General features: G+C 36.4%; 1 protein-coding gene across 1 annotated transcript in view; it reads left to right on the top strand.

Annotated features, from left to right (window-relative positions):
- DYNC1I1 (dynein cytoplasmic 1 intermediate chain 1) overlaps positions 1–16782 on the top strand; it is a 333523-nt gene extending 316741 nt beyond the window's left edge. Inside the window, exon 16 of the mRNA XM_061197769.1 lies at positions 15925–16782. Within this exon, the coding sequence (XP_061053752.1) occupies positions 15925–16035 (111 nt within the window). The 3' untranslated portion in view covers positions 16036–16782. The remainder of the gene's footprint in view (positions 1–15924) is intronic.
- Positions 16783–18585: the final 1803 nt, after the last annotated feature.

Raw genomic sequence — 18585 nt, 5'->3', positions numbered from 1 at the left:
TGGAGTCGAGAGGGGCAGCCTTTCTCTGTCCACCTCGTTGTCAAGAACCTCCTGATACAGGTTCTGTGACTTCTGTGACTGCCAGTGGAGAGAGCTCCATTCAAGTCCAGGTACACGTGCCTTCCTGGGAGACCTCACGCTCAGCCAGAAGGGCGCTGCAGAAAGGGACTCTGGTGTCACGGTCGTTAACAATCGTCTGCCTCATCTCCTGTCCCAGCTGAGGCTGCAGCTGCTGCAGGGAGTCCCAGCACAGTGCCATGCCCTCCTCTCTTACGTACAGTTGTCCTCCATGACTTTTAAGATGATGGCAGAGAGCAGTGGCTCGAATCCAGATTTACTGATGCAATTTATTATGAACTTCTGAAGGGGTAAACAGAGGATCGTGTATGAGCTCACTGAAATCACCAGATTGAGTTTGTCCATCCTTTTTTTTTTCTTTCTGGTACATTTAAATAGCAAAGGCATGAGTAATATCTCAAGGTCTACGACTAAGGAGGTAAAATATAAAACAGAAGTGTTTTCAGGTAGGCCACATGATGCTTTGTTTATATAGCATACGTTTTTGGTTGTTTGATTTGAGCATTGTATCTGGAAAATATACTGTACACGTTTATTTTCACAGATAGGGGTCTATTTTCTTTGCAGAGCAGGTGCTTAACTCCCATTAGCATAAATGGAAGTTATGTGAATTCAGTGAAAGACAGAGAAGACCCCTTTTATTATTTGGCTATAATTTTTATTCTATTCATGCATCTTAACAGTTACTTAAATAGACAGTGGTTGCATGCACCATTTAAATTTTCTAAGATCTAAATTTAAAAATGAGCCTAGCTCTTGAATAAGTTTCCAGGATTTTGCTCCCCAAACTGTGGGATGCAATCTGTTTGTTTTGGAGCTGTATGATCCCATTAAATTAATTGAAAGATGGGTAAGATAACAAGTCATAAATTAACTACAAATATAACCTGAAAATGTTGAGTGTATTCTTCTTCAGAATACACTCACAGAGACCTGTTAATCATTGTTGGATTTTTAAAAATGATGTGTGAACACACATATTCTTAAGAATTAAAAATAAAAATTACTCACTGCTGTGGCTCTTTACCGAATAGCAAGCTTTTCTATATATATATATACATACGGAGCTGATTTTAACAGCACATGGGCCAGTGAGTATAGAATTATTCACGTGTCCTGATGATTGATAGCCTAGCTACCTGTCTTTCTTGCAGATGTGTTTTATAGAAAGCCCGTTGCCATTGTTAATGCTTCATTGCTGTCACACAGATGCAGCTGTCATAAATATCCCCTAACAACTATGTTTGCTGCTTATCTGAATTAGTTAGAATGCTGTTTGCAGCACCAGTTGTGAAAGAAGCAGTTTATCTTCCACCTCCTATTATTTCTTTTCCCATTAACCTCGTCTAGAGAAGATTGTTTTCAGTTGTGATAAATACTCATAAGTTTCAAATCCCTGATTATGTTTCTACAGTAGTCAAATGATAAAATTCCAAAATCATTTCAGCTTAAAGTAGAATCTGAAAAATAAAATGGCAACTTAAAAACTGTAATTTGGGAGATGAATAAATCTTATCATCCCAGCTTTATTTGCTTGGTATCCCATTCACTAATTACCTAAGGAAATGTGTATTAATCTTTAAAGTTTAACCCTGAGCTTTGGCAACATTTCATATAGCTTGTTTGATATGACTCTTTGGGGCCAAAAGAATGGCAGTCATTTTATTACAAATTTTAATAAATACAATAAATTTGACATTTTTCAATGTGTTAAAAAGGCCTTGAAAAATTTTTAGAAAGGAAAAAGGCAGGAGAATATGAGAGATCAAATGCAACTGCTAAAACCGTAAGCATGAATTTAAATGTTCATTTTTAAAAAAGATTTATTTATTATTTATTTATTTATTTTTGGCTGCATCGGATCTTAGTTGCTAAATGTTCATTTGAATATATTTTAAAGCTGAAATTAAAAATTAGAATGAAAAGTTTACTTGGATTCCCAATAGGAAAAATGACCTATGCAATATACTTTGGAGTGATGGTCAAGGTATAATGTACGAGGACTATTAAAATGTGCCTCAAACCATTCTCATAGCCAGCTAGAATAAGAATAAAAGGAAAGAGATTCCATGAGCCATTTTCCTTGCAGCTTAAATAGCAGTTCTACATAGGAGCACCTGATAAACTGCAAGTACTGGGAGTCAAAAAGGGTTTGAGCAACACAAAATAAATAACAATACATGTATGGTTTTTAAGCGGATTACACTGAGGCAATAATTGTTTGTTTTGTGGAACGATTTCATGTTTTCCAGTAGGACAGTGCCTACATCAGTTTTCCATAGGAATTTGTGCCCTGAATATAAATAATCCCCCTCCGTGGGGAAGGGGGGAATGCAGAACACAAAATAAGAAGTTAAACTGAAATTTGGGGGTTGATTCAAATAAGAGTTCCTTAATGAAAAAGAACTGCACTCGAAATCAGTCGATTTAATTATTGTGCTCTACGAAAGCCATTATCCCCTGCTGATGACGAGCCTGATAGCATAGCTAAGCTCTGGCAGCCTCCAGAAGAGAAGGGCAGAGCTAGGCTCAGCTTACCAGAGTCCAGTTATAATCACCCAAAACACTTGTGTTTCTCATTAAGTGAGTGTGGCCATAAGTTGCTAGACTCTTGAAGGTCTTTTAAGTACTAGCTTATTCTTCAGTGGATAAACAATATTTTTATCTTTTGCTGATACTAAACACTTCTTTTGGTTTTTCCCTCCATGGAAAAGACTTTGGCATAAACTATTCTGTGATGCCAAAATCCAGATAAAAACTGAAAATCCAGATACTTAGTTCTGCCAGTAATATCTAGATATTTGATGACATAGAAGCAAAACATTTGGGATTTTTCAACCGGACTTTTCAGTTTTTAACCTGAATTTTTATTATCATAGCCACAAACCTGTGCAGTTAAGTCAAAAGCACAAAGGCATATATTTGTATGGGCAGATTTGGGGTGCTAATAAATATAATTATATAAAATAAGCTACTTTGAAATAATATTTTCATTTCCTTGTCATAATAAATTATATGTATTTGAAATAATCTGATTAAAATAGACGATTCTAATTTTAGTATTAACTTGATTTCTTCTAGGAAAAGTGTTGTAAAAAGAAAAGGAACAGTGCTATTCCAATTAATGTTATAATTATTTATCTTATAGTGAATGTAGTCACAGTGGCTTTTATTTTGATAATTACATATGTAAAAGACCATGATTAAACTAATTATTATATAAATAGTGTGCTTATTCAGGTAGCATTAGTGTATAAAAATGGATTTAAATATATTTTCAAGCCACTTTTTTTCTGAATTGATAATACTTAATGACTTTTATATATTATGGAGTAGTTGATTAAATGAAAACACTAATAATATCTAATTTTATAAAAACCAAATGTGTGCAGAGTAATCTGCAATATTCAATGAAATTAATATATTCCCATTTTGGTGATAAATGGTCTTTGAATATAAACCTTCTGAAACAAGTATCAGTTTGTATAATTAATCATCTTTATGATTCTTCTGTGGTTTCAAACTGTCATCTTCAATAGCAGTTTGGAGTTTGAAGCAGTCATTAATTATAGTGTTAATTTTTTTTATGTCTAACAAAATTGTGTTTAGTTTTAGAATTTCAAAACTGCTAAATTTTATCTTGAAAAATTACTGCTTGGAACAGTAGCCTCAAATCACAGCTTAGACCAGCCGAGCATGAAGCTGCTTCAGTCATATGTGAGTCTAGATTAACACTGGCCTGTATAGAAATGAAGAGTTATTTGTTTCTTCTGCGAGTATGTGTGTTACTATTGGTATATCTAAAATAGAATATGAAATCAAATATCTGCCTATACATGTTGATGTATAAATATTTATATGCCATATAGGCTGGACTTGCAAAGAGAGGAAATGAATGAATCATTATTTTCTACTTTCAAGGAAGGTTTGCATGAATTTTTGAGAATGTCAGCTATCAGAACATCTTTTCCATTTTAAAACATGAATTATTTATCAATCATTTAGGGAATATCAAAGCTTAACATTGTAGAAGAAAGTTTGCACTCTTACTTTTTAGGCTGGCAGATAAAACTGATCAGTGGTCCATTCCCTAAGATCTTTGTCCTCATGGCCAGCCAATACTTTCTCAACATTTTGACTGGATCTTCTATTTTTATTTGTCTTGGCATTAAGGACTCTTAGGTAAAAAGTGAACATCTTCTAGTATCCTAAAAACTAGGCACCCTTTGACTTAGGGGAAAAAATCAGTTTGGCAGCCCTCCTTTGGCTAATCACATTCCTCAGTAGAGTTCTTCTGATCTTTAGAGTGCCACGTCCACAGAAACATAGGTACCTGCCAGTTGTCTATTTGAACAGGATAACCTGGCCTAGCACAGTGCCTGGCACATAACAGGCACTCAATAAATAATTCGGTGAATGAATGTTTCACACGTGAAAGTTGAAGGTTAAGGAAAAGCTTCATGGTGCGAAGCGTTCAGAGGGCAGCCTCCACATTGGCTATAGATTAGTGGACAGGAAAAATAATCGTTTAACCATATTTGCATGGTAAAAGATACTAGAAAATATATTTAGAAAAGAGTGCTTGTCCTTCCTCTCCAGTCTCTATCCCAGTCACTCTCCCCTCCTTTGCTTTTAAAAGTGAGCAGTTGGTCACTAGAGGTAACAAAAGAGGAACAGTTTATTCAAATAGTTGTCAAACCACTGGAAAAATGCTTCTTTTTCATTGTGTTTTTGGACACTGTAGATATGGTAAATCATGAACTACATTATAAAAATACCTCTTTTATGCCCAAACATTCAGTAGGAGGGAATGACATTTCTTTTATTACCTTGGTAAATGTTTTTAAGATGTTTAGCAATAAGCCTTCTTTTTGTCAAAACTGCTTAGATGCAGTGGTTGCTAGAAATTTACTAGAAAACTTATAGTTAATATCAGAAAGAGAAAGGATATATGTTTAGTCAGCTGGTATGAGAGATCAGTTTGAGTAGCATATGCTTTTTCATTTCCCTGTCAGTTTCTTGATCTTTTGTGTTATGGACAAAGAATGGTAGTGAAGTTTAAAAAGTTTATTTTCCATTGTTGCCCATCAGCCAATGTTTTTAGCAATTTTTTTCCATCTTTTGGACAGATAAATAGATTGTTCCAAATAATAGAAAAATAATGCTTAAGACATTTCTAAAGAAAAGAGAATGACAAGATTTTAATACAGATGTGAACAAGGTCATCTTTAAGCCATAGTGAATTAACTCTTGTTCAGCTGTGTGGTTTTTCCCCCCCTCAGGTAAAAACTTCAGAATTTTGTCATACTTCCCATGATGCTAAATTTTAACATGAAGAATAGTTCTAATGTTCACTTTTTAAGAATAATGTTTAAAATTTCCTTCAATGTTTGCTGGCTTATTGAAATTGATATAGACTCATATTTGTTAGTTTACTTTTGACTTTTATGTCCTAACTTTATTTTTTTCCTTAATTGGGTGGTAATGGATTTTTTAAAAGTATTGTTCTAACAAACATGCTATAAAAGTCAACCACTCATTTAAAGATACTAGGAAGAGAACTTTAGCAGGAAGATCTCAAGCTTCATGGGTGGATAGAGGGTTCCCTTAGATGGGATTTTCAGATAAAAGAAATTCTTTCTTAACCAAAAAAATAATCAGATATCATCAGACTACCATAGGTTAGCATGATGCTAAATTTCACAGAAATTTTGACCTACTGACTGGTAACAGCAGATGCTACAGAATGGAGACTAATGTAACTTCTACTTTCTGGACTTCTCTAAAACTGCTCTAAATACTAAGTTACCACACAGTATATCTTTTTGTGGTGGAGCACCGTAGTATACTTAATGTGCTCTGTCTCCTGCATTCTGGCTTGGAATATTGGTTCGTGGTTTCATCCATTGTTACCAGTGATGCTACACTCTCCCAAGAGTTAAATACAGTGGAGCTTGGTCTTGTTCTGTTCTGGCGGCTGTTTCATTGCTTATTACCTCCCGCTTTGCTTCCCTGTGTGTGTGTGTGGCAAAGGGAAGTGTCCTAAAAAATACAGGCTTCCTCTGAACACAAATGTGTGTTTGTACACCAGTAAGTTCGCAATCTCCTGAATTGGGGTGCCATTAACAGTTGTACTTTTTAAAAAGCTTTTAGAGCTTAGAAGGGTTTAGCAGTTGTTCTGTGGAAACGCATGTTCACGTCCATGGTTTCTTTAAATTCATTAGCAACAAGAACAACAAAATCAGTGTGCATTAAAGTGAAAAGGTAATTCGTAAGATATCGTTTTAAAGAAAACTTTCGTTTTTAGGTTAATACAGGAGCTGAATTGTGTATCTCTTTGGAATCCATGGTTAACATAATTGTCGCAGACTTTTTTTTTTTAATGACTCCATTTAATTGAAAGATTACAAAGAAAGATGCTGCTGAACCGCACATCCTGGAACATTCATCCTGAAACCTGGAGTCCTACTCATTTTAATTTGTTTGGTTTCTCAGACACGTTAAGCATGGCACACTGAAATTACAGAATGCTTTTCTGTCTTAATTATCCAAGATATTTTTTAAAAGTAACCTGCTTTTATACTAGGCAATGCCTGAGACACTTTTAACATAAAAAATACAGCATTGGGCTGGTAGGAGTTACTGCAGATAATGCAGCTATTTAAAATCAGCTGCTAGGTACTATAAACCGTTTAAAATTACTAACAAATGAGGGAGGCTTGACTGAGGACTGTTTAGAATGGTTAGCCATGTGCTTATAAAAAGGGACACATGAATGATATTTGTGTGCTTAACCCTGGTTATAAAAAGTCATTTGATTTTTATAACAGCATGTTCAGTGGTTACAAGGCCTTACAACTTGAGCTAAAAATGTAGAGTCCCACCATAGAAAGTGCCATAAAAAGGAAATAGCTTGGGCTTCCCTGGTGGTGCAGTGGTTAAGAATCCACCTGCCAATGCAGGGGACACGGGTCTGAGCCCTGGTCTGGGAAGATCCCACATGCCGTGGAGCAACTAAGCCTGTGCGCCACAACTACTGAGCCTGCACCCTAGAGAGCCTAGAGCCTGCAAGCCACAACTACTGAGCCCGCATGCCACAATTACTGAAGCCCGTGCACCTACAGTCCATGCTCCACAACAAGAGAAGCCAACACAATGAGAAGCCTGTGCACCACGACGAAGTGTAGCCCCAGCTGGCTACAACTAGAGAAAGCCTGTACACAGCAATGAAGACCCAACGCAGCCAAAAATAAATAAGTAAATACATAAATATATTTTAAAAAAAATTTTTTTTTAAAGAAGTAGCTTGATGATAAAGCTGTATTGGTCATATTTGAAAAATGAAGAAGATGCATGTGTATGTGTGTATATTTACAAGGAGTAATTATACTTGAAATTTGATTTTTAAATTAACAAAACGTCCTCTGACAGGATTTTTCTTGTGATCTGAAAGAACCCTTTCCCCACACCCAGTTCGTGAAACTTAGTCATACATTTAATAATAGCTGTCTAGGAAGTGATTTGTATGGGTTTTTAAGAAAGCAAATATGATCAAATCTAAGGTGTACTTCTAAAAAAATGCAGTGCTCTATGTAGGTGAAAAGAAGAAAATGGAAGAAAGAAAAGAGGGAAGGAAGCAAAAAAAGAAAAAAGGAAAAAAACTGGAGGAGAGGGAATTAACATTAAGAAGGAAAAATATAGGGCAAACAACATCATTTATCTGGGGTTTATAATGTGCCAAAAACACTGAGCTTAAGCTTTTTATATTTGGGGGGAGATCTTGTTTAATATTCACAATGGTCCTAGGAGTTAGTGGCAAAATTCCTTTTTCTCACAAATGAAGTGAAGATCTGAGATGTTAAAACATACATTTCCTAAGGACACCCAGGAAATTATTGGCAGAGCTGTGAAAGAAACCATATCTGGGTGCTGTCTGAGGTGGAAAAAAGTCAACCCTAGCTCCATTCTCAAAATCTAGCTATCATGCAATCTGTGCCTCCCTTTAGGTACACAAGAAGCCCAGGCAGGACACCCAGTGGTTAGCCTAATTAGTTATTTGGGGATGGGGTAGGGCAGGATCTAGGGGCATCCTCCATTCCATTCAGGCGGGGGGAGGGGGGCAGACCCATGACACAGCCTCAGAACTAGGGGGGATGAAGGGGGAGGATGAAAATGATCAATTTTCATGAATTTTTCCACGACTTTTGCACTTTTTATTTCTGACCTTTACATCTTCCAGGAATCTTAGAAGATTAAAAATATTTAGAATCTTTTAGCAGGTGACTCAAAACACATTACCTGCCTGCCATTCTGCCATGGTGTGCTGGCATTTCCTAAAGGGGCGAGGCTCCTGGTTGCCCACACTGACATGTGGTAAGTTACATGGTCCTGAGCAAATCATTCAGCTCCCTGTCCTGTTTCCTTCCTGTCAAAGAGAGGTCTGCTCCTTAATGTCCTCACATAGCAAAATTAGAATTAATTCTTAAAGAAAGCAAAACCACAGAAATGATACAGAATTGATATGTATGCCACTCACATATGTGATTCTTAGGAACATGTTCAATCTGAGTAACTGTTCAAAGAACAAGAATGCATGACTATTCTGTGTTGAACTCATAGTACTTTCTTCACTTAGATTACCTTTCTCATCCTCTCCACATCTCTTTTGATAAATGGGTCCGACACCATCATCCCCATTTTACAATTGAGGCAATGAGAGGTTAAGTGCCTGACCATGGCCAGTAACCAAGATGAAAGCAGGACTTAAGTTTCCTGTCCAAATCTAAGGTTCATTTTACCTCCTCCTCAGGGCCAAATTACTGCTTCAGAAACTACCTTTGGCCTTAGTTCCCTCGGCTGTAAATATATGGTCATATCATATCTATAAGAGGCACTTACTTCAGAAGAATCCGTGCGCTGGCAAGCCAGTCTCCTCCCTGAGAAGCACACTTCATGCTCCGTTCTCCCTCCGGCATCTTCATCTCTCTCAGTTAAGGCCTGGACAGGGTCAGGGCGGTGGCGACCCCGGTTCTGGAGCTGTGCTCTGGACTAAGATTCGCAGCGCAGGGGGCGAACGTCCCGGTGTCGTTGTTGTTGTTTAGGTTCTAATACGTCCCCTCTCCAGTCCCGGTTACTGTACTCAGTAGATTTAGATGGCATGGACAAAAGAGGCACTTACTTACTCTTAGAGCTAAGATTTTGTTATCTCAGGAATCAGCTCCCTTAGTGCTTTTGGCACAAAAATGCTTTATACATTTAGCAAAAAGTTAGAAAACAGTCATCCAATTGCGAAGGTGGGTGGTAAACTGGCGAGTGGTGAACCCTGGATGAAGCAGTAGAAGAATCTGAGTCATCTCTGACCTAGGATGTGGATGTTGGTGGATGAATCTGAAGGCAGAAAATGTTTCCAGGTCCACTTTGATTCAGGACAATACTGGTCAAATTTTTCGGGCCCTTTTTTATGGTAGTCCCTTGATATAACTATGGGCTATTTCCTTCAGAGTGCTTCTCAAATATGTTTTTTAATTAATTGAAATTATTCATCACCATTAGAAACTTGTGATTATTCTTCCTATCAGAAATGTAAATTGTTTGAAAATTATTCTAAACTTATTTTCAGCGGGAAAAAAATCCATAGTGATGGTCTAGATTTAGCCTTAATGCCTTGATAGAAACCTGAAGAGATGCTGAAGCCATGTCATTAACATGCCATTTGCTTCCCTGCTACTCGCTTGACACACAACACATACCAGGAAATGTTGCAGTTATCACTGTACAAAGGTAAATTTTAGGTTACTCACTTTCTGAATATCAGTAAAGTTTAAAAAAAAAAAAAAAAAAACTATGCCAGTTCCACACATTTTGACCTAAGAAAACACAATAATATTTATAGTCATCATATGCCAAAATGATTCATCACTGTATCTTTAGTCCTACCATAGTGCCTGCCATATAGTTGGTACTCAGTCCATGATGACTAAATCAGTATTGAATAGATATATATATGCTAGTTAGAAGGGCATGACAGCAGTCTTTTTCTTAGTCAAAGAAACATGAGCAGAGTTTTTTATCCTACTTACTGATTAAGGTAAGATTGGATTAAAAGTCTCCTAGAGAAAGTTTCAGATGCACTTATGCTCATGAACTTCTTTTCTAGACATTTCTAATCAGAGAGAACCAGGTGAGAAGAGTCAGGAACTGCCAAGGGTAAGAAGGACACAGTTCTGTCCAAACAGATGCTGTTTACAGCCAAAGATGTAAAATGAAAAGAGTGGTGGTCTTGTTTGTTAGGACACCTGTTTGGTCTTACCTACAAGTAATTCAGATGCCAAAAATTATTACTTTGGGTGTGGAAACAGCCTGTGAATACACATTCAAGCTAAGATTATACTTAAAGTGCTTCCTGATGGTGATATTTAACTCTGAAAATGGGGCAGTGTGCACCTCACCTTCTAACATTACGGTGATCTTGGATTGTTTTTATAGTCAGCTAGATGAAAAAGTGTGATAGGATGAGGTAGATAAATTTAAGTTTCTAGAAGCAATTGTGTTCTCATCCTGTTCTAATCAAGAATTTTGTGTGTGTGAACCAAAGCAAACTAACTTTTCTGTGAAGTTTATGGTATTCTAGAGAGGAAAATGCTTGGCAGAGCAATTAAAAAAAAAAAAAAACAAACTTCTAATATTTTCCCAACCTAAATGAAACTTTCACAGATCAAAAAGACAAGATATATGTTAGAATACTGTGAAACATTTTGTTATGGTGAATCTGTATTTTTAAGGACAAATATACTACTATTATTTCCATCACCATGGAAAAGGTCAAATGTATTGCAGTAGTTCCACAGTAGGGTATATTTTTATCAGAAACTTTTAAATTTGATAAAATTCATTCTTAGATTAATATACAGAAATCTGTTGCATTTCTTTACACTAACAATGAAATATCAGAAGGAGAAAGTAAAAATCCCATTTAAAATAGCATCAAAAATATAAAATACCTACCAGGAATTCCCTGGTGGTCCAGTGGTTAGGACTCTGTGCTTTCACTGCTGAGGGCCTGGGTTCAGTCCCTGGTCAGGGAACTAAGATCCCGCAAATGGTGGGGTGCAGCCAAAAAAAAAGTATATATATATATATATATATATATATATATATATATATATAATATATTTATATAATATAAATATATATATAAAATACCTAGGGATAAACTTAACCAAGGAGGTGAAACACGTATATGCTGAAACCTATAAAACACTGATAAAGGAAACTGAAGATGATTCAAAGAAATGGAAAGATATCCATGCTCTTGGATTAGAATTAATATTGTTAAAATGGCCATACTATCCAAAGCAATCTACAGCTTTAATGCAATTCTTATCAAAATACCCATGACATTTTTCACAGAACTAGAACAAATCCTAAAATTTACATGGAACCACAAAAGACCCAGAATTGCCAAAGCAATCCTGAGGAAAAAGAACAAAGCAGGAGACATAACCCTTCCAGACTTCAGACTGTACTACATAGCAGTAGTAATCAAAACAGCATGGTATTGGCACAAAAACAGGCATAGATTAATGGAACAGAATAGAGAGCCTAGAAATAAACTCATACACCTACAGTCAATTAATCTATGACAAAGGAGCCAAGAATATACAATGGAGAAAAGATAGTCTCTTCAACAAGTGGGGCTGGGAAAGCTAGACAACATGTAAATCAATGAAATTACAATATCCCTCATACCATATACAAAAATAAACTCAAAATGGTTTAAAGAACTAAATATAAGACATGACACCATAAAACTCCTAGAAGAGAGCATAGGCAAAACATTCTCTGACATAAATCATAGCAATATTTTCTTAGATCAGTCCCCCAAGGCAAAAGAAATAAAAGCAAAAATAAACAAATGGGACCTAATCAGACCTAAACTTCTATAACAAACAGCAAAGGAAACCATCAACAAAATGAAAACACAGCCTATGGAATGGGAGAAAATATTTACAAATGCTGCGACTGACAGGGGGTTAATCAAAAACATACAAACGGCTCATACAACTCAGTATCAAAAAAACCAAACAACCCAATCAAAGAAATGGGCAGAAGACCTAAATAGACATTTCTCCAAAGAAGACATAGAGATGGCCATCAGGCACATGAAAAGATGTTCAAAATCCATAACTATTAGAAAAATGCAAATCAGAACCACAACTTGGTATTATCTCACACTGGTCTGAATGGCCATAATCAAAAAGTCAAAAAATACTAAATGCTGGGAGAGGGTGTAGAGAAAAGGGAACCCTCCTACACTGTTGGTGGGAATGTAAATTGGTGCAGCAACTATGGAAAACACTATGGAGGTTCCTGAAAAAAACTAAACATAGAGCTACCATATGATCCAGCAATCCCACACAGCAATCCATATACCCAGCAATCCTGGGTATATATCTGGAAAAGATGAAAACTCTAATTGGAAAAGATACATGTACCCCAATGTTCATTGCAGCACTATTTACAATAGCCAAGACATGGAAGCAACCTAAATGTCCACTGACAGATGAGCGGATAAAGAAAATGTGGTATAAGATACACAGTGGAATATTACTCAGCCATAAAAAATAATGAAATAATGCCATTTGCAGCAATATGGACAGACCCAGACATTATTATACTAAGTGGAGTAAGCCAGAGAAAGATAAATATCATATAATATCACTTATATGTGGAATCTAAAAAATGATACAAACAGATGTAGATACAAAACAGAAACAGACTGGCATAGAAAACAAACGTACAGTTACCAAAAGGGAAGATGGGGGTGGGAAGAGATACATTAGGAGTATGGGATTAACAGACAGAAAGTACTATATGTAAACTAGATAAGCAACAAAGATTTACTGAATAGCACAGGGAACTATATTCAATACTTTGTAGTAATATAAAATGGAAAATAATCTGAAATATATATAATTGAATCACTTTGCTGCACACCTGAAACTAACAATTTTTAACTCAACTATACTTCAATTTTTTAAAAAAAACCCTCAAAGATTTTACTTACAAAACCCTTTAAATTTAATGTTTTATTAATGGAAAATATTAAAATTACTACTTTGATTTCTTTAACAAATAAAGGAATGAGACTTCCAAAAAATTTGTCTTTGAAAAGTTAGATGTGCAACTTTATATATGTCATCAGTGATACTCAGTTCCGTCCCAGACTGTATCTGGACACATATTCAATCCTTAATGTTTCATAATCTTTATTAGAGTTGTTTCTTAAGTCTTGCCATTACCACTACATGAAACTATGTAAACACATTGACCTGTTTTCTTGTTTTAGTATATAGTTTCTATACATTGCTATCAATAAAACATTACATATGGTATCATATAGTAACTTAAATTTGTGCCATTTTAACCAATAATAAGTATAGTGTTAGGTTTAGAAGCCAAACCCCTAGAGTATATCACTTTTACTAGTGAGACCTGCTTTTTTCCAATATTTAATGTTACATGAAGTTACGAGGCATTTTAGATTTAACTTGATTCTCACCTTATATGAGAAAAAGTTATAAATATGTTATCATGATTCGCTGTTGTATCTTCTTGGGCTTTTTGTTTTGTTTTTGTGGTTCTTTCTGGGAGGGCTTGGTCAGGAGCTGGAGAAAAGACAAGAAAGAGTGGACCTATTCTTTCATATAAATATGTTGCCAACCTTTTCCTGCTCATACTTTTTGTTAGCTTTTTGTATAATTTATTTTGAGGACTTCGTTTCCCCAGTGCAGTATTTTGTAAAATTGAAGAGAAAAATGAAGAATAGTGGAACATGGGAAAAGAACTCAAAGTAGAGAAAATGAACTGAGCAAAGGGGTAACAGTGCCATTCAAGACTGTTGTGAACTTGTGTCACTGTCTAAAAAGGAATTTGGATTCATTTCAATAACTAGGGAAGTATTTAACCATTCAGAACTCACTCATATGACCAAATGAGAGTTCTTGTTAGTACTCCGTTTCTCCAAATAAGAAATAACAAAGAAGAAGTACCAAAAAAAAGTTGTTAAAAGAAAAAAAAACTTACCTCTCCCATCTGTATATCATTTCCAGAATTAAATCCTTGAAACATTTAACCTCAGGACAGAACACTAATTGAAGGACGGTACTTTGTAGGATGATGATGCCACCCTCCAATAAGTTGTCTTGGATAGATCGTATCTGAGAATATCATCAACTGTAATAAAAATTTAAAGTTCTAGGGGCTTACCTGGTGGCACAGTGGTTGGGAATCCACCTGTCAATGCAGGGGACACGGGTTCAAGCCCTGGCCCGGGAGGATCCCACATGCCGCAGAACAACTAAGCCCGTGCACCTCAACTACTGAGCCTGCGCTCTAGAGCCTGCGAACCATAACTACTGAGCCCGCGCCACTGCTGAGGCCCACGTGCCTGGGGCCCGTGATCCGCAATGGGAGAAGCCACCGCAACGAGAAGCCCGCGCACCACATAAAGAGTAGCCCCCGCTCACCACAACTAGAGAAAGCCCGCACACAGCAGCAAAGACCCAATGAAGCCAAAAATAAATAAAATTAAATTTTAAAAAGTCCTAAATGTCTGGCTTGATACAGTAAGAAATTTTTCAGCTGTAAAAGTGATCTCAAAGTTTAGATTTATTTGCTGCTTTTTTATTTTGGAAAATGTATATTGACTGGGATGATTGGGTGTTATTAATGTTTATGGAATATATGGATAGCATGTGTAGCACTAGTATCTGTAGATGGATTACATCATCTTACAGGGTAATCTTCCAAGAAAATGGCTCTACAGTCGAAACAAATTTTATTATATGAAAACCATTCAGACTTGTACTTGATCCTGCTTCTCATCTTCAAATAATTCTCTTTTTTATTCCAAACACTTGCATGATACCTTTAAACAATTTATTTTTAGATGCCATGTAGAGAAATCATTATCCTTTAAATCACCTAACAAAAATTCATACATGCAATTTGTGTCAGGTGGGGTTATTTTCTCCTTCCTGAATTGTGGACAGGAGAAGATATTTGGGGGAAATTTTATAATCCCTCTTTTTGGTGATTCAGTATAGCATACTGGCTAAGCATGTAATTACTGGAACCAGATGACATTGGCACTGATATTTGCTGTCTATGCAACACTGGCAAGATGAGCTAATCTTTCTGTGCCTCAGTTTCTCCTTTTGTAACATGGAAATGCTAATATTATCCTACATAGGATTGCTGTGAGGAATACGTAGAATACATGTAAAGTACTTAGAGCAGAACTCTTGGTAAATCTTAGTTACTATTATTCATTGGCATCATCATATACAATCTTGCTGGAAAAGCCAAAATGTCATATTATAGTAGTAAGATGTCTTTGAATATGTAAGTTACACTCTTGTCATATATATATTGGCACGCTAGCAACACTTTTTAAAAAAGGATCAATAGCATTGACTTAGGAAGACAATACCACCGTTATTTCAAATTCCTAGTAATGCAGTTTTTATTTGTTGTGTTCGCTGTAATTCTGGTCTTCTTACTGCAAGTGCTTTAACTTGGATACTGTATGAACTGTATAGTTTACATAAGTTTTTAATGTTTTATAAATCCCATGTGCAATTTTGCTTTTGAGAGTAACATTATTCTCTTAAATTATCAGTTTAGGAGCAACACTTCAGAGATCTAACTGATTCAAGGAAGACTATCTGATTTCCTTTACATTCCAAGGGGATCATCTGTTTCAAGAGGAACAGTCATGCAGGCTTCAAGGCTTTCAGCATGAAAGATATCTTGTTCATCATTTTCCGTTAAATTGTTTTGCAGCTTGCAGTTCCCCACAATGATGAGTGGACCCGATTTGCCAGGACCCTCGTGGAGATTCGTGCGAACAGAGCTGACAGCGAGGAGGAAGGCACCGTTGAGTTATCCGCCTAGTGGAAATGAGCCGTCCCCACCTTGACTTCTAGAGCTCAGCATCTGCAGTCATCAAGTCCGCTTGTATTCAGTGTCCATTAAGTATCAGTATTGCCGTGACCGTTTGGGTGCCATGTTGTGCCAGCTTTGCTCCAAGTATTCCAAATATATACTGTCCACTGACCTGAAATTCACCAGAGCATTTCTATCTTTATATCTCTGTCTCAAAAATGGGGGTGGGGAGGTGGGAGCCTTTTTGGGTTGAGTTGTTGCCTTTTAACTACTTAGTAGCTGTATTTAATAGCTGGAAACCTCTGGTTAAATTTGTGCTTACACGCACTTCTGGCATAGTTCTATTAAATCCATATGAAGCCAGATATGATTAGGTGCAGATGTGGTGTCATGCTATGGTACAGGGCCAAAGACTTGAGATGTGGCGTTTTACACGGTGACTCACATTATGAATGGATTTACTAGAAGAACATTGCTGCTCCTTATTTATTGTGGTGTGCTGCATGGAACATATTTATTTGAAAGCATTAAAATAAACGATCCTAGAGCATGTGCATAATGAGAGGACTGCATTGTCTCTCTGTTGCTGTTGAGGTTACATTAAGTTCCAAATAACAATTACAGTATGCCGGTTCCACTGAGGACATGAAATCTTTAGAGGTTTGTTGCAGTGAATGGAATGAATTTTAATGCCTATTATTTCTAGGTACTTCAACAATATTTCAAATATAGATGATCATTGATACTTGTCATTCAAGCTAACCCAGTCTGACAAAAGTCTGTGGTTTCTAAATATGACACCAGTATTGCCAATAAAATGTTCCAAACCAGGTCTGCTCCAGTGTGGATAAATCCTTTGCTTGGGAACCGCCTGATTAAAATTCTGCTATGGCAGGGGGTAGGGGAGATACATTAGGGCCATGTTAAAGATTGACAATGAATTTATAGGCAGCCAACCTGGCTGGACTTAAACCAAGACTCTGGTTTTATTTTTATGAAGGAACGTGTGTGCTATTTCTGGAAAGCGCTTTCTTGTCTCCTTCGCCAGAGCCACTCTTACCCAAAGACTATTTCAAGTGTTGGGAGTAGGAAGAACAGGTTAAGATGAACAAATACCAACTGTTCCACACATTTCATTATTTTTTCATTTATACCAGAAAATTATGTTTATTACTGTTGGACTAGGAAATATGTCTAAACAACTTTATAGGATTTTGTTTTTTCAAAAGGTCATTTCATGCCTAGAGAGAATGAAAATAAATAGTGGCTGAGTCATGAAAAACATTTGAAGACAGTCTTTGGCTTTTTAGGAAGAGAATTTCCATGGTGCTTTGTTGGTAGGGATTCCTTGAACTGTGAGATTTCTTTTAATTTTGAAATAATGATATGCTTTTCTCTAAGTGCTATACAGTGTGTTAATATTGAAACTCTTTAAAAACATATTAAATTTTTAAAGCTAAAATATGAGTATCTAAAATAGGTTTAAAAGCAACCCAATGAGACAAAAGACCTGTACTCTGAAAACTATAAGACACTGATTAAAGAAATCGAAGATGACACAAACAGATGGAGAGATATACCATGTTCTTGGATTGGAAGAATCAGTATTGTCAAAATGACTATGCTGCCCAAGGCAATCTACAGATTCAGTGCAATCCCTATCAAATTACCAATGGCATTTTTCACAGAAATAGAACAAAAAATTTTTTAATTTGTATGGAGACACAAAGGACCCCCAATAGCCAAAATAATCTTGAGAAAGAAAAACGGAGCTGGAGGAATCAGGGTCCCTGACTTCACACTATACTACAAAGCTACAGTCATCAAAACAGTATGGTACTGGCACAAAAACAGAAATATAGATCAGTGGAACAGTATAAAAGCCAAGAAATAAACCCATGCACCTATGGTCAATTAATATACAACAAAGGAGGCAAGAACATACAATGGAGAAAAGACAGTCTCTTCAATAAGCAGTGCTGGGAAAACTGGACAGCTACATGTAAAAGAATGAAATTAGAACATTCTCTAACAGCATACACAAAAATAAAGTCAAAGTGGATCAAAGACCTAAATGTGAGGCCAGATACTGTAAAACTCTTAGAGGAAAACATAGGCAGAACACTCTTTGACATAAATTGCAGCAACATCCTTTTGGATGCACCTCCTAAAGTAATGAAAACCAAACATAAACAAATAGGACCTAATTAAACTTAAAAGCTTCTGCACAGCAAAGGAAACCATAAACCAAATGAAAAGACAGCCTACAGACTAGGAGAAAATATTTGCAAATGACGTGACTGACAAGGAATTAGTCTCCAGAATTTACAAACAGCTCATGCAGCTCTATGTCAAAAGAACCCAATCAAAAAATGGGCAGAAGATCTAAATAGACATTTCTCCAAAGAAGACATACAGATGGTCTAAAAACACATGAGGGACTTCCCTGGTGGTCCAGTGGTAAAGAATCCACCTTCCAATGCAGGGGATGTGGGTTCGATCCCTGCTCAGGTAACTAAGATCCCACGTGCTGTGGGGCAACTAAGCCTGCACACCGCA

The sequence above is a fragment of the Eubalaena glacialis genome, chromosome 8, assembly GCF_028564815.1.
Source record: "Eubalaena glacialis isolate mEubGla1 chromosome 8, mEubGla1.1.hap2.+ XY, whole genome shotgun sequence".
NCBI lineage: Eukaryota > Metazoa > Chordata > Mammalia > Artiodactyla > Balaenidae > Eubalaena > Eubalaena glacialis.
The sequence above is the reverse complement of the archived record's forward strand: the minus strand, read 5'-3'. Positions and strand labels throughout refer to the sequence as shown.